Raw genomic sequence first — 17,844 nt, 5'->3', positions numbered from 1 at the left:
CCCACACGAAAGACTACTTACTAAATTAGCTTTGCATGGAATAAGTGGTAGCCTATTAGGTTGGACTAGTAATTGGTTGAAAGGTCGAAAACAGAGAGTTGTTTTAAATGGAAAAACTTCTGGATGGAAAAGTGTTGCAAGTGGAGTTCCTCAGGGTTCCGTTCTTGGGCCACTTCTATTCATAGTATATATAAATGATATAGACCATGGACTAAAATCTACTGTTTCCAAATTTACTGATGATACAAAACTGTGCGGAGTAGCAAATGATCATTCAAACCAATTAGATATTCAAGAAGATTTAGATAAATTACAGCAATGGTCTGAAAAGTGGCTAATGAAATTTAACACAAGTAAATGCAAGGTAATGCACATAGGTAAAAATAACAGTAAGTACGACTACGAGTTATTTGGAAATTTGTTAACAAAAGTGGATAGTGAAAAAGATCTCGGTGTAATTATCAGTAACGACCTCAAATCATCCAAGCAGTGTATTTCAGCCTCTGAGAAAGCAAATAAGATACTGGGATTGATTGTGCGATCTTTTGATTTCAAAAGTCCATCACTCATTAACAAGCTATATAAATCGTTAGTTCGTCCACATTTGGAATATGCTGTTTCCCTATGGTCACCGAATCTCATTAAAGACATTAACAGACTGGAAAAAGTACAACGGCGAGCCACAAAACTGATTCCAAATATCAAAAATAAATCATACGAAAATCGACTTAAGCACATGAATCTGTTTTCCCTAAAAAAGTGTAGACTCAGAGGTGACTTGATACAGGTCTTTAAGATTTTAAAGGGAATTGACAACATCAAAAGTGACCAAATTTTCACATTGAATGAGAATCAGACAAGAAACAATGGTCTCAAACTGTCCAGAAATAGATTCAATTTGGAAGTAGGTAGAAACAACTTTGCCAACCGTGTAGTTAATGAATGGAATAAACTTCCTGCACAGGTAGTGCAATGTAGTTCAGTTCGAAGCTTTAAGAATCATTTAGATAAATACCTAAGTAAGATGCTGTAATGATTATAATTTATGTTATATTATTTGTTTTTGTTTTGTTATAATTTGTCTGTCTGATTTTCATTTATTATTAGTTATATGTCAATTTATAATCATTTACTATTTACCTGTTTGTTATTCAACTATACCTATGCATTTATTTATGTATTTTATTTGTTATTTTTACATTATTATAGTTTTAATTTATTATTAATGTTTTTTTTTTTTTTTGCATCCGACCTAGATATGGATCAAAAGGTCTCCTGTCGGCATGCTCCGCCTTTGTAATCCTTTTGTAAAATCCTTTGTACTACCACTTTCATCCCTTGTACATCTCATCACCTTACTTTTACCCACATCTATCTTCAACTTTTTTCTTTCACACACTCTCCCAAACTCTGTCACCAACTTCCTCAGTTCCCCCTCCGATCCTGCCACAAGCGCAGTGTCTTCCACAAACAACAACTGGCTCAACTTTTCTCCATTTTCTTTAAACATCTCCAATCCCTGACCCACCACCCTTGCAATTACCTCTCGCACCACCCCATCCATGTATGAGTTGAACAGCCAGGGTGACATAACACATCCCTGACGAAGTCCCACCTTTACCTCGAACCACTCACTCTCTCCATTTCTAATCCTGACACATGCTCTACTACTCTCGTAAAAACTCTTGACAGCTCCTAGAAGCTTTCCTCCTATCCCGTATATCCGCAATACCTCCCACAGTGCCTTCCTGTCTACCCTATCATAAGCCTTTTCCAGATCCATCAAAGCCCAAAAAACATCCTTACCTTTTCCTATAGCTTTCTCACAAAAATCTGATCTATGCAAACTCTACCTGTCCTAAATCCACACTGTTCCTCACCAATTACTCCCTCTCTTCCACTCCTAATCCTCTCAATCAAGATCCTCCCATAAGCCTTCCCTAATACACTTAACATGCTAATCCCTCTGAAACTAATATACTCACACTTGTCCCCTTTTCCCTTGTAAAAAGGAACTATACAGGCACTTCTCCAGTCCTCTGGCACTCTACCCTCTCTCCAACAAACATTAAATAACCTCACCAGCCAGTCCACCATCACTGTACCTCCATTTTTTTTTTTCTTTTTAGACATTCTGCATGGCATCCATCCAGATCAGGTGCCTTACCTGTTCTCATCATCTCAACAACTGTCTTCACTCCATCCTTCCTTATTTCTCCTCCATTTTCCTCACTCATCACTCTCATTTTCTTAGCACTTCCCACTGCAACTATCTTTCCCTCCCTATCCTCCTTCACATTTAGCAACTCAATGAAACATTCTGCCCATCTTCCCCTTAATGCCTTCTCATCCATTATCATCTCTCCATCTGCACCTTTTACCTTTTCTATTTGATTCACCTCCTCTTCCTCTCTTAATTTCTTTCCAATTTTTTTTTTTATTACTTTCAAAATTTTGTCATACTCTTACCCCATTTCACACCTGCTCTCCTCTTTGCCTTCTTTACCTTGTGCTTTACTTCTCTTTTCTTTTCTTTGTACCTCTCATATGACTCCCTCATCCTATTTTGTAACCAATCAGTGAAAGCTCGCTTATCTTCTACAACCTTCTTTGTTTCCTCATCCCATCATTCACTACCCTTCCTTCTATTTCCTCCTGTCCTTCTTGTTCCACACACCATCTTTGCATACTTTGTGACTCCCACCTTGAACCATCCCCATTCCTCCTCCACACCTAGCTCTACTCTATCCTTCACTCCCTCCCACTCCTCTTTCAGCTCCTTCTCCTTTTCATGTAGAGTTCACTCTAAGCACCTCCCTACCTTTTGTCCTTTTCCTCTTTCTCCATCTATCCTCCACTCTCAACTTACCTTCCACCAAAAAAGGATCTGATATTCCCCCACTCTCTCCCCTTAGCACATGTACATCCTTAACTCTTCCTATTATACTCCTATCTACCACTACATATTTCATTAATGCTCAATCTAGCACCCTTCCATCCACCACCCTCTCCCATGTGTACTTCAGCTTGACTTTCTTCTGAAATACTGTATTTGCTATTATCAACTCTAGACACATCACCATGGGATCCGGGACGGATAGCGACTGTCAAAACAGCAACAGTCATAATAGCGGCTTCATAAGGGCGACGTAATCAGGTGAGCGACTTTCAAAACAGCGACTGCCATAATGGCGACCGCACTATAACAGCGACTGTAACAATAGCGACTTTACTATCAACCAGTCAGAATGGTCGCAGACTTATGTTTCAATTGCTTGTGTTTTCATGTTTGTATTTACGTGTTCAGTTGTGTTTACTTTGTGAGATAGGTTCAGAATGATATATGCTCAAAAGGTTGCAGACTTATGTTTCTATCGCTCATGTTTATTTGTTTGTGTTTACATGTTTGTGTTACTTTGCGAGATAAGTTTACTGAAGTGAATTTACTGGTCAGTCGCTCGATCGTCGGACATAGTAATGTTTGGGTTGTTAATTAAAATAATTTAGGATCGGCAACAACAAAAGGGACCAACAAGAAGACTAATCCTACCAACCAGCAACGTCACCTCCCTCCTCACTCGGTCACTTGAGCCGAGTAATATTCAAGTAGTGGGGCATTCTAGCAGGACCATCAAGGATCTGACAAAACAGCAGGACAAAAAGGACGCAACTTGGGGCAACACCATGTGAGGTCGAAGCCTTTATTGGTAGTACAACGTTTCACTCGTTAGAGCTTTATCAAGTACACTGACATTGGTGCTCACAGAATGTCCCACTACTTAAATATTACTTAACCACTTCCATATGGTGCCGCATACGTAGGCGGCATGAGGAGCAAGTGGATATGCGGGGCTGCCATATCGGCGTCTTGATTATATTTATTGTAGTTGCCCCTGCATAATGACATACTCTCTAAACTGTCTTCATCACATTTTCTATGGTTATCAAAATTCACGGGTGAAAGAGAGAACGATCGATATAAGCGGTGACTATATTTTATGATGCGAGTATTATTACGACACATCGTATATCTGGCAGATAATGCTGCCCGCGAGATTTTGGCCCGGAGTGAAGATGTTAATTAAAATAATGGAAGGTCAGCAACAACAAAAGGAACCAACAAGAAGACTAATCCTACCAACCAGCAACGTCACCTCCCTCCTCACCCGGTCACTTGAGCCGAGTAATATTCAAGTAGTGGGACATTCTAGCAGGACCATCAAGGATCTGACAAAACAGCAGGACAAAAAGGACGCAAGTTGGGGCAAATCCAATCCTTCCTCCCTCCGTGGGTTGGTGTTCTTCCCCCACCCCTACCTTGTTCGAGACCTTCCCCCTATATGTAATCCAAATGTTCGCCCCAATGTCCGTGTACTTGATAAAGCTCTAACGAGCAAAACGTTGTTGTTCTTCACATTGTTAAGACTTGGGACAACTTGCCCACAATGGAGTGTATAAAGTCAAGAAAAGGAAGTGACATGATAAGTCATGACGGGAGGAAGCCCTTCAACGGACAAACCGAACCCAGCTCCTACAAGGCAGAGACCTGACTCAGCGAATGAAAAGATACGTGACAATGAACACATGAATCACTGCTGTACAGCAAAATCGAGATCAGTATGATCTTCTACAATTCCTTTGAGCTCTCGCTCACAATTTAGAAATAAACGAGGCTTGATCACTTGATGACTGATTTTTATTGCAAGGCTTGATGACTTTCTGTTATTTGGCTTGACTAGTCTTTTTCTTTTTAAATCATGTGACTTCTATAGCTAGTCCAAATAAAATGTTGTTTTAGATTCCCTTTAGGTTTCATCTTTTTATTACTGAGCAGTTTCATGCAGTTGATGCGATGATGTTGCTGTTATGACAATCGCTCTTATAATACAGTCGCTATCATGTGGTCGCTGTTGTGATAGTCGCTGTTATTACAGTTGCTATTCGGAACCCGAGCCCTCCACCATCAACTCTCCACAATGATTCTTTCCTGGAACTCCACATTTCCCAACCACTCCATCAATAGGTTCATTTCCTACCCTAGCATTAAAGTCTCCCAATACTACTACAATGACATTCCTCCCTAATCCTTCTATGCACTAATTTAAATCTATTCAAAAAGCCTCCCTTTCTTCTACACTCTTCTCACTATCAGGCCCATATGCACTTACAAAAACCAACATCTCCTTTCCCAGTTCCAATTTCATCCACATTATCCTTGAGGAAACCTCATTCCACTCCACTACACATTTACCTATGTCTTTACTTACTAGTATAGCCACCCCTTCTCTCCCTCTCTCTTCATTCCTGAATACCTCCCAATTACACTCCCAAACTCATACTTGCCTTTCCCTCTCAATTTAGTTTCACTCAAGGCCAACACATCCATCTTTCTTTTCACAAACGTACTACCTATCTCTTCCCTTTTACTCTCATCTGTACCATATCCATGCACATTAAAAGACCCAAACCTTAGGGTACTGGTTGGAAAACTCCTAGACCCTCTTCTGCCTTTTACCATTTTTTTTTTTTTTTTTTTTTTTTTTTTAAGAATGTCCCCTGTGGGGCTACAGGGAGAAGGATGCCTGGTCCCAATCCCCGTCCCATTTTTCTCACCGCTTACGATCCAAGTGGAAATACTTGGTGTCAGTATTCTTGTCCTATCACAGGGTAGGCAAAACAAGGAAATGAAATTCAGAGAAATGGTACAGGACAGCAACAAGGGGTTGGGGGACAGCATAATGGAGGGACAGTAGCAGTATAATAAAAAGTTTCATCATTTCTCTGTGAGCAGAGTCCTCCTCTATCACAGCCAAAATGATGTGTGGCTCTGGTCCATAGTGGCACCCTGTATAGACCCTAAAGTATCAACTGCATACATGCTACTCTGCCATAACAACATACAGCCAATACCCCAGACGGCGAAAAAATTTATAATGCCAGTAGACTGGAGAATTACATGTATAGTACCACTAAACAGAGGAAAAGGGGTCATATAAATGTACTAGCTTTAGAGTTAAATGTAACAGGTCAAGAGGAGTGGGTGTTGAGAGGATTTGGTGGGGAACAAATGGAGCAATTGGGGATAAACAGTGTAGGTTCATGAAAGGAGGGTGCACAGATAATTTCTGTTTTTAGCAAGGCACATATTAAACAAGTTTTTGGCAAATGGTAAATATATCATCTGAACTTGTAGGTTGGTAAAGATTGGTTTGACTACATTCCTTTAAATCAATACAGACACTCCTCTACTTACGTTCATTCGTTTTACATTTTTTTTATTTTACATTTGAACTGCTTGTAAAAAAAAAAAAAAAAAAAAAAAAAAAATTTTTTTTTTTTTTTTTAGTTTAGTGCACTCTCCGTAGTACAAGATGTTCAAACGATACTTACGCATGATGCTGCGTCCATTGTTTACATGGCACAAATGACAGACTGAACGAGCCTTGCTTCCACCTCCTCCTTCTCCTCCTCCATCTCACTTTATGTTACTTGAATTTAATCTATTTCAAATTAATGTTATTATTTTACAATGTTATGTTTATAATTAATGATTTAGGAGTGTTTTATAAGATACGGTAATAGAATTTATGGATGTATAGTACAGTATGAACGGTCATACATTACTGGAACGTACAGTAACAACTTACGTTCATTTTCACATTACGTTCGGACGTTCGGAATGTAACTAAAACGTAAGTTGAGGAGCGTCTGTATAATCAATCACATGCGAACTTCTACCCATGAAGAGAAAAAACTAAACTGAAATTCTTACTAGATCCTTTAATGGTTGAACCAACAGGACTAGGCTGATCTGCAGGTTTAAATACCAGTGATGGGCTGTCAGATGTGTTACCAAATATACTGCTGCCCTTTCCACCAAATACACTTCCTGCATCTGTATGGGGTACAAGTACCAAAAGTTCTAAATTAATTATATGGTCTGTTTATATTCATAATACAATCTCAAGTTTTAACCTCTTCACTCCAGGGCACATCGCATGTCTCTGGCAGTATTAGCTGCCCGACGTGCGATGTTGCGTCATAATAATCGCATGATAAAATAAAGTCAGTGCTCAATTGTTCGTTCTCTTTCAACCTTGTATTTTGATAATCATAGAAAATATGATGAAGCCAGTTTAGAGAGAATGGAGGTTACGTAGGTACGACTACAATAAATAAAATCAAGATGGCGACGTCGGCATCATCGAGTACCCACTTGCTCCTTATGCTGCCTACATAGGCGGCACCGTATGAATGGTTAATAACAATAATAAAAAAAATTCTTGTACTAGCCATGAAATCTTGAATATACTAATTAACTTGGTGGTGCGAGAGGTGGTGCAAGAGGTGAATGCAAGGGTAGTGGGTCAAGGGTTGGAGATGATTAAAGAAAATGGAGAAAAGTGGGAGGTGAGCCAGTTGTTGTTTGCTGACGACACTGCGCTTGTATCAGGATCAGAGGAGGGATTGAGGAAGTTAGTGACAGAGTTTGAGATGTGTGAAAAAAGGAAGCTGAAGATAAATGTGGGGAAAAATAAGGGTTGTGTATAGATGAGGCTGTGATGCATGAGGGGGAGTGGGTGGGGGATTGGGGGTGAGGAAGTATGTATGTGAAAAAATTTGACGCAGTCCGAAGGGAATTCTCCCTGTCTTCTCCTTTTCTGCATGAGGGGACGGAGAGGGGGGTCGCCGAATTTATGAAGTGGTCTTGCTGTGGATGTCCTGTGTCTTGCGACACTGCTTCTGACCCAGGGTAGTGGACGGGATGCAGGGATGACCCATCATCCAGGAGGTGCCAAGATAGGAGGGAGGGTGGAGGGGAGTGGAATATATGGGAAATGAAATGGGTGGGAGTGATTTCTATGCCTTTTTCTTTTTGGCTACCCCCCGGGTAAGGGGGAAAAAGCCTTTGGTATATGTATGTATGTAAAAATAAGGTGATGAGATATACAAGGGGAGAGTGACAGCAGGCAGGTAGTGAGCATTAAGGGTGAAAGACTGGAGGAAGTGGATAGTTTTAGATACTTCGGTGTGAATGTGGCAGGTAAGGGAGGAGTGGGGGTGGAGGTAGAATGTAGATTGAGAGAAGCGAGTAAATGCCTTGATGGATTGAAAAGTGTAATGAGAAATAGACATCAGGGAATGGATGCTAAGAGGAGACTGTATGAAAGAGTGATTGTGCCAACAGCATTGTACAGGGTAGAAAAATGGAACATGAGAGGAAGAGAGAAGGAGTTAGAATGTGTTTGAGATGAGGTGTCTGAGAAGTATGATAGGGGTTACTTGGCTGGATAGAGTGAGAAATGAGGAGGTGAGGAGGAGAACTGGGGTGGAAAGGGAACTGGGAGATAGGGTTGATGAAAGAGTATTAGGATGGTTTGGACACATGGAAAGAATGAGTGAAGAAAGATTAGCGAAAGGTGTGGATGGCAGAGGTGGAAGGAGTGAATATGAGGGGGCGTCCTAGGATGAGATGGATGGATGGGGTGAAAGGGGCATTACAAAAGAGAGGAATGTCTGTGGAGGAAGGATGGGAGAGGACAGAAAATAGGGTTGAATGGAGAGGGGTTGTGTATAGATGATGCTGTGATGCATGAGGGGCAGTGGGTGGGGGAGAAAAAGTATGTTTGAGAAAAAAATATGACACAGCCCGAAGGGATTACTCCCCATCTTCTCTTTTTCTGCATGGGGGGACGGAGAGGAGGGGGGGGGTCGCTGAATTTATGAATCAGCCTTGCTGCTGATGTGCTGTGTCATGCGGCACTGCTTCTGACCCAGGGCAGTGGACGGGATGCAGGTGTCAAAATGAGAGGGAGGGAGGAGGGTGGAGGGGAGTGGAATATATAGGAAATGAAATGGGTGGGAGTGGTTTCTATGCCTTTTTCTTTTTGGCTACCCCCCATGTAGGGGGAAAAAGCCTTTGGTATATGTATATGTATGTATGTACTAATTAACTTCATCAGAAGGATTAACTTCATTATGACTGGTTGCACACACAGGTTGCTAATGTAGTGGATGCATCAAGCTCTCAAGATTGCAGTTTTAGGTTGTCTCTCAAGCATGAAAATGAGCTCCTGGACCTGCAGACCTACTTATTGTCTACATGAAAGTTTTCACTATGTAACTGCACGTCTCTTCTGTCTTCAAGAATGAGGTATTTACATAGTTGCATTATACGGCAAGAGAGCTATGGTCATAGTGACCCGTCTTTGTACCTTTCGGCATCTAGTTTGTTCTTAAATTCTTGTATAGTTTTTGCACACACCAATTCGTTCCAGATATCCACCACTCGTGTTGGAAACTATTCTTTTTCAGATCTCTTCTATAACTATCCTTTTTGATTTTCTTTTCATGTCCTATTGTTTTTACCTTATCCCACTTTAATAAATCATCTCTATTGAGGATTTCCATCCCTTTCATAATTCTGTAAATGGTCAGTAGATCTTCTCTTTCTCTTCTTTGTTCCAGGGTTGGTAGTTCCAGTTTGGACAATCTTTCTTTGTATTTCAATTAAGTGTTGGTGCCACCTTTGTCATTACTCTTTGAATTCTTTCTAATTTCTTTACATTCTTTTTAGTACTAGGTGTCCATAGCGTACTCCAACCTTGGTCCTACCACAGTAAATAATATTTTCTTTAACATTTCCTCATCCAAGTAGTCAAAGGCCACTTTCATTGATCTTAGTAAATTGAAGGTTTCTCAGACTATTTTGTTGATATACTTGTCTGGTGACATGTCTTTGCTGATAATTACTCCTAGGTCTCTTTCTGAGCTAACTTTTTTAACTTCTTTTGTACCAATTTTCTATTGCCCTCATATTCTATTTTAACTTTTTCCAAACTCTATTATACTACATTTCTTGATGTTGAAGTTCACTTCCCAATTTTGACTCCATTCCCAGATTTTATCCAGGCCTTTCTGTAGTGATACAGTCTTCCTATGTACTTCCTTTCTTTAGTAGTTTTGCATCATCTGCAAAGAAGTTCACATAACAATCCACACCCTTCATCCATGTCATTTCTATATATGGCAAACATTATTGGAGCCAATATGGAACCTTGTGGGACTCCACTTATCATTTCTTCCCAGGTCGTTTTCTGTATCTTAAGAACCACTCATTTTTCTCCCATTCAAGAAATCTTCCATCCATTTCAATAACTTTCCTTGTACACCACCTATTATTTCAATTTTTCTTATGTTTTTAAGTGGTATTTTATCAAATGCTTTTCGTAGATCTAGGAAACACAATCCATCCATCTGTCCCATTCTTGCATTATTTCTATTACCCTCAAGTAAAAGCAAATCTTCCGTGTCTAAATCCAAAATGTGTGGTAAATTAAAAAATAAACAAGAAATAGTGAAACTGTATCAAGGGAATGAGTAATATATATATGTAGAAATGGCTGAAATTATGTTGTATCTTACGGGATAGGGAGCTACGCTTGTGGTGTGCCGTCTCTGTATCTCTCAGTATCTAAATTGTTCTTAAATTTGTATATGGATTTTGCATACACTATAATTTCATCCAGTTTGTTCCATACATCCACCACTCTATGGAGAATGCCGTTCTTTTTTTAGGTCTCTTATATTTTTAGTTTCCTTCCATGTCCTCTTGTATTTCTCTATAAAGGACTTCTGTACCTCTCATGATTCTATAGATGATCAACAGGTCTCCTCTTTCTCTTCCTTGTTCCAGGGTTGGTAAATCTAATTTTGATAATCTCTCTTCATATGACAGTTCTGAAAATGTGGGGGCCATCTTCGTAGTTGCTCTTTGGATTCTTTCAATTTTCCTTGGATTCTTTTTAGTACTGGGTGTCCAGTGTCACTGCATACTCCAGTCTTGGTCTTATCAATATGACTAGTATTTTCTTTACCATTTCTTTGTCCAAGTAAATTTCACTTTTACTGATCTTAGCAAATTCTAGGATGATTACTCCCAGGTCTTTTTCAAATCCCACTTTCTTTATTTCCTTTTCACTGATTTTATACTGTACTGATATTCTGTTTTTACTTTTTCCAAATTCCATTATGCTACATTTCTTAATATTTAAGTCAACTTCCCACTTCTGACTCCATTCCCAAAGTTTGTTCAGATCTTTCTGCAGAGACTCACAGTCTATTTCAGTGCTCACTCTTCCCAAGAACTTTGCATTGTCAGCAAAGAAGCTCATGCAACTGTCCACACCCTAATCCATGTCATTCACATAAATACATACATATACCAAGGGAGGTAGCCAAAAAGGGAAAGGCATAAAAATGTAATTTTCGCAGGAAAATTAATTTTTCCCTGATACAAACCTGAGGTACTCCTTACCCAAGGATACGCGGCGCGTTTCTACCGCTAACACTGTGTGTGCTTGAAAACACCTCACTCCGAGGGTCTGGGCAACCATTATCCTCAGTAAGGGGCCCTCCTGGGGCAAGGGGGGCCCCCCCTCCCCCCGCAAGGGTAGGAGGGTAGAAGCTCCATTGTCTAAGCGGTAGCGATCGAGTCAACATCTCTCACAGTTCCGTGCTTGTATCAGGAAATTAATTTCCTGCGCCAATCCCGCATCGTTCGATTCTCTCGAACGCAATCGGCATCGGCCTTCTACACCCTTCCAACGGCGTCCTTTGTGTGGAACGTCCTGCATCGCCGCCTTCCCCCTGCTTGGATCGTTCGATTATCTCGAACGCAATCGGCATCGGCCTTCTACACCCTTCCAACGGCGTCCTTTACACTCCCACCCATTTCATCCCTAAATACACTCCACACCCCTCCCACCCTTCCTCTCATCTGAGCACCTCCTGGATGACGGGTCATCCCTGCACCCTGCCCACCGCCCTGGGTCAGAAGCAGTGTCGCAAGACACAGCACATCCACAGCAAGGCCGCTTCATTTAATCGGCGACCCCCCCTCTCCGTCCCCCTTTGCATATAAGGCGAGGGGGAGAAATCCCTTCGGGCTGCGTCAAAATTTACTCACACATACTACCCCACCCCCCACCCCCCCACCCATTTCTCCTCATGCAGTCACAACATCATCCATATACAACCATTCTCCACTCACCTCTGTCTTCCGTCCTCTCCCCTCCTTCCTCAACAGACATTCCCCCCTTCCCCAAAGCCCCCTTCACCCCATCCATCCACCTCATCCTAGGACGTCCCCTCATGTTCACTCCCTCCACATCTGCCTTCCATACCTCTTTTACTAGTCTTTCTTCACTCATTCTTTGGGGTAGCCAAAAAGAAAGAGGCATAGAAATTACTCCCACCCATTTCATTTCCCATATATTCCACTCCCCTCCACCCTCCTTCCTATCTTGGCACCTCCTGGATGATGGGTCATCCCTGCATCCTGTCCACTACCCTGGGTCAGAAGCAGTGTCGCAAGACACAGCACATCCACAGCAAGGTCGCTTCATATATTCGGTGACCCCCCTCTCTGTCCCCTCATGCAGGAAAGGAGATGGGGAGAAATCCCTTTGGGCTGCGTCAAATTTTGCTCACACATACCACCTCATCCCCCATCCATTCTACCTCATGCATCACATCATCCATATACAACCATTCTCCATTCACCCCTGTCTTCTGTCCTCTCCTGTCCTTCCTCAACAGACATTCCCCTCTTCCCCAAAGCCCCATTCACCCCATCCATCCACCTCATCCTAGGACCTCCCCTCATGTTCACTCCCTCCATATCTGCCTTCCATACCTCTTTTACTAGTCTTTCTTCACTCATTCTTTCTGTGTGTCCAAACCATCCTAATATTATTTCATCAATCCTATCTCCCGGCTCCCTTTCCACCCCCATTCTCCTCCTCACCTCCTCATTTCTCACTCTATCTAGCCTAGTAACCCCCATCTTACTTCTGAGACACCTCATCTCAAACACATTCAAACTCCTTCTCTCTTCCCCTCTTATGTTCCATGTTTCTGCCCCATACAGTGCTGTTGGCACAATCACTCCTTCATATAGTCTCCTCTTGGCATCCATTCCCAAATGTCTATTCCTCATTACACTCTTTAATCCACCAAGGCATTTACTTGCTTCTCTCAATCTACATTCTACCTCCACCTTTTCCTGCCACATTTGCACTAAAACTATCCACTTTCTCCAGTCGCTCTCCCTTTATGCTCACTTCCAGTCTACTGCCACTTTCACCCCTTGTACATCTCATCACCTTACTTTTACCCACATTTATCTTTAGCTTTCTTCTATCACATACTCTCCCAAACTCTGTCACTAACTTTCTCTATCCCTCCCCCAATCCTGCCACAAGCGCAGTGTCGTCCGCAAACAACAGCTGGCTCACCTCCCACTTTTCTCCATTTTCTTTAATCATTTCCTATCCCTGACCCACCACCCTTGCATTTACCTCTCGCACTACCCCATCCATGTATAAGTTGAACAGCCAGGGCGACATAACACATCCTTGATGAAGTCCCACCTTTACCTCGAACCACTCACTCTCTCCATTTCTAATCCTGACACAAGTTCTACTACTCTCATAAAAACTCTTGACAGCTCCTAGAAGCTTTCCTCCTATCACATATATCTGCATAACCTCCCACAGTGCCTTTCTGTCTACCCTATCGTAAGCCTTTTCCAGGGGTCGCTGATTTAATGAAGCGGCCTTGCTGTGGATGTGCTGTGTCTTGCGACACTGCTTCTGACCCAGGGCAGTGGACAAGGTGCAGGGATGACCCGTCATTCAGGAGGTGCTAAGATAAGAGGGAGGGTGGAGGGGTGTGGAGTGTATTCAGGGATGGAATGGGTGGGAATGATTTTATGACTTTTTCTTTTTGGCTACCCCCCTTCTAAGGGGGAAATAGCCTTGGTATATGATGGTATAAAAGCCCCCAAAAAAATCCTTCCACTTTCTTATATAAAGCTTTCTCACATATCTGTCTTACCACAAAGATCTGATCTACACAACCTCTACCCGTCCTAAATCAACACTGTTCCTTAACAATTACTCCCTCTGTTCCTCTCCTAATCCTCTCAATCAAGATCCTCCCATAAGCCTTCCCAACTACACTTAACAAACTAATCCCTCTGAAACTACTACATTCACACTTGTCCCCTTTTCCCTTGTAAAGTGGAACTATACAGGCACTCCTCCAGTCCTCCGGCACTCTACCCTCTCCAACAAACATTAAATAACCTCACCAGCCAGTCCACCATCACTGTACCTCCTTTTTTTTTTTGACATTCTGCATGGCATCCATCCAGACCAGGTGCCTTACCTGCTTTCATCATCTTAACAACTGTCTTCACTTCATCATTCTTATTTCTCCTCCATTTTCCTCACTCATCACTCTCATTTTCTTAGCATTTCCCACTGCAACTATCTTTCCCTCACTATCCTCCTTCACATTTAGCAACTCCCTAAAATATTCTGCCCATCTTCCCCTTAATGCCTTCTCTTCCATTATCATCTCTCCATCTGCACCTTTTACCTCTTCTATACTTGATTCGCCTCCTCTTCCTCTCTTAATTTGTTTCCAAAACATCTTTATTACCTTCAAAATTTTGTCATACTCTTACCCCATTTCACATCTGCTCTCCTCTTTGCCTCCTTTAACTTTTGCTTTACTTCTCTTTTCTTTTCTTTGTACCTCTCATATGACTCCCTCGTCCTATTTTGTAACCAAACTGTGAAAGCTCACTTCTTCTCTTCTACAACCTTCTTTGTTTCCTCATCCCACCATTCACTACCCTTCCTTCTATTTCCTCCTGTCCTTCTTGTTCCACACACCATTCTTGCACACTTTGTGACTCCCTCCTTGAACCATCCCCATTCCTCCTCCACACCTAGCTCTACTCTATCCTTCACTCCCTCCCACTCCTTCAGCTTCTTCTTGTACTCCTCCTTTTCATTTAAAGAGTTCACTCTAAGCTCCTCCCTACCTTTTGCCCCTTTCCTTTCTCCATCTATCCTCCAATTTCAACTTACCTTCCACCAAAAAATGATCTGATATTCCCCCTCCCTCTCCCCTTAGCACATGTACATCCTTAACTCTTCCTATCATAATCCTATTTACCACTACATAATCCATTAACACTCTACCACCCTTCCATCCACCCTCTCCCATGTGTACTTATGTTTGACTTTCTTCCGAAACACTGTATTTGATATCATCAACTCTCTTTCTAGACACATTTCCACCATCAACTCTCCACTACGATTCTTTCCTGGAACTCCACATTTCCCAACCACTCCATCAATTGAACCATTTCCTACCCTAGCATTAAGGTCTCCCAGTACTATAGCAAACTTTATTAGAGCCAGTACCAATCCCTGTGGTACTCCACTAATTTTTTCCCCTATCTCTGAGTACTACTCTCATTTTTCATCCATGCAAGAAATCCTCCATACATTCTAGCAGTTTACCTTGTAACCCTCCTATGGTTTTTGTTTTCCTAATAGTTTTCAATGTGGCATTTTATCAAAATCTTTTTCTAGATCTAGGAAAGCACAATCAGCCCATCCCTCCATTTCCTGTATTATATCTAATAGTCTTGAGTAAAAACCGATCAGATTTGCGACACATGTATCCAAACTGTTTAGTATGTTGTTCTCCAGATGTTTTGTCCATCTATTTTTGGTAACTTTTTCACAAATTTTGACTACAGTATAGGAGTATAGTAGGAAGAGTTAAGGATGTAAATGTTCTAAGGGGAGAGGGTGTGGGGAATATCAGACAATTTTTTGGTGGAAGGTAAGTTGAGAGTGGAGAATAAGTGGAGAAAGAGGAAAAGGGCAGAAGGTAGGGAGGTACTTAGAGTGAACTGCTTAAATGAGAAAGAAAAGGAGAAGGACTATAAGAAGAACCAGAGAGAGGAGTGGGAGGGAGTAAAGGATAGAGTTGAACTTGGAGTGGAGGAGGAATGGGGATGGTTCAAAGAGGGAGTCATAAGATGTGCAAAGATGATGTGTGGAACAAGGAGGACAGGAGGAAATAGAAGGAAGGGTAGTGAGTGGTGGGATGAGGAAACAAAGAAGGGTGTAAAAGAGAAGAAGCAGGCTTTCATAGATCGGTTACAAATTAGGACAAGGGAATCATATGAGAGGTACAAAGTAAAGAGAAGTCAAGCATAAGATAAAGGAGGCAAAGAGGAGAGCAGGTGTGAAATAGGGTAAGAGTATGACAGAAAATTTTGAAAGTAATAAAAATATGTAAAAGAGAAAGAGGAGGTGTATCAAGTTGAGAAGAAAAGGTAAAAGGTAAAAGGTGCAGATGGAGAGATGATACTGGAAGAGAAGGCAGCGAGAGGATGGTGGGCTGAGTATTTTAGGGAGTTGCTATATGTGAAGGAGGATAGGGAGGGAAAGGTAGTTGCAATGGGAAACGCTAAGAAAATGAGAGATGAATGAGGAAAATGGAGGAGAAATAAGGAAAGATGAAGTGAAAGCAGCTGTTAAGATGATGAGAGCAGGTAGGGCACCTGGGTTGAATGGATGCCATGCATAATGTCTGAAAAAAGGAGGTACAGTTATGGTGTACTTGCTGGTGAGATTATTTTATGTTTGTTTAAGAGATGGTAGAGTGCTGGAGGACTGGACTAATGCCTGTATAGTTCCATTTTACTTGGGAAGGGGGACAAGTGTGAGTGTAGTAGTTTTAGAGGGATCAACTTGTTAAAGTGTAGTTGGGAAGGTTTATGGGAGGGTCTTGATTGAGAGGATTAGGATAGGAACAGAGGTAGTAATTGGTGAGGAACAGTGTGGGTTTAGGACAGGTAGGGGTTGTGTGGATCAGATTTTTGTGGTAAGACAGATATGTGAGAAAGCTATAGGAAAAGGTAAGGATGTTTATTGGGCTTTTATGGATCTGGAAATGGCTTATGACAGAGTAGAGAGGAAGGTACTGTGGGAGGTTTTGCAGATATATGGGATAGGAGAAAAGCTGTGAGGAGCAGTCAAGAAGTTATACAAGAGTAGAGCTTGTGTTAGGATTAGAAATGGAGAGTGAGTGGTTTGAGGTAAAGGTGGGACTTCATCAAGGATGTGTTGTTGCCCTGTCTGTTCAATTTATACATGGATGGGGTATTACGAGAGGTGAATGCAAGGGTAGTGGATCGGGGATTGAAGATGTTTAAAGAAAATGGAGAAAAGTGGGAGATATGCCAGTTGTTGTTTGCTGACGACACTGCACTTAAAGTAGGATAAGAAGAGGGATTAAGGAAATTAGTGACAAAGTTTGGGAAGGTGTGCGAAAGAAGGAAGTTGAAGATGTGGGTAAAAGTAAGGTAATGAGATGTACATGGGGAGAGAGTGGCAGCAGACTTGGAGTGAGTATTAAGGGAGACAGACTGGAGAAAGTGGATAGTTTTAGATACTTGGGTGCAAACGTGGCAGGAAAGGGAGTAGGGGTGGAGGTAGAATGTAGATTGAGAGAAGCGAGTAAATGCCTTGGTGGATTAAAGAGTGTAATGAGAAATAGACATTTGGGAATTGATGCTAGGAGATTGTATGAAGAAGTGATTGTGCTGACAGCACTGTACGGGGCAGAAACATGGAACATAAGAGAGGAAGAGAGAAGGAGTTTGAATGTGTTTGAGATGAGGTGCCTGAGAAGTATGATAGGGGTTACTAGGCTAGATGGAGTGAGAAATGAGGTGAGGAGGAGAACAGGGGTGGAAAGGGAGTTGGGAGATAGGGTTGATGAAAATGTATTGGGATGGTTTGGACACATGGAAAGAATGAGTGAAGAAAGATTAGTAAAGGAAGTGTGGAAGGCGGAGGTGGAAGGAGTGAATATGAGTGAGCGTCCTAGGATGAAGTGGATGAGATGGATGGATGGGGTAAAAGGGGCTTTGGGAGAGAGGGGAATGTCTGTTGAGGAAGGACAGGA

The 17,844-nt window shown here is 41.7% G+C and overlaps 1 protein-coding gene across 10 annotated transcripts in view; it reads right to left on the bottom strand.

Moving 5' to 3' along the window:
• LOC143036394 (E3 SUMO-protein ligase RanBP2-like) overlaps positions 1 to 17,844 on the bottom strand; it is a 216,592-nt gene that overhangs the window by 58,294 nt on the left and 140,454 nt on the right. For 9 of the 10 annotated variants that reach the window (XM_076203695.1, XM_076203701.1, XM_076203697.1 and 6 more), the window contains one exon: positions 6,773 to 6,895. The exons of the other annotated variant lie outside the window; for it this stretch is intronic. In XM_076203695.1, coding sequence (XP_076059810.1) covers positions 6,773 to 6,895 — 123 coding nt within the window. The remainder of the gene's footprint in view (positions 1 to 6,772; positions 6,896 to 17,844) is intronic. 10 annotated transcript variants of the gene reach the window in all.

This window comes from Oratosquilla oratoria, chromosome 20 (assembly GCF_046742065.1).
Source record: "Oratosquilla oratoria isolate Oo_2021 chromosome 20, ASM4674206v1, whole genome shotgun sequence".
In the NCBI taxonomy this organism is placed as follows: Eukaryota; Metazoa; Arthropoda; class Malacostraca; order Stomatopoda; family Squillidae; genus Oratosquilla; species Oratosquilla oratoria.
This window is presented reverse-complemented; position numbering and strand designations above follow the sequence as displayed.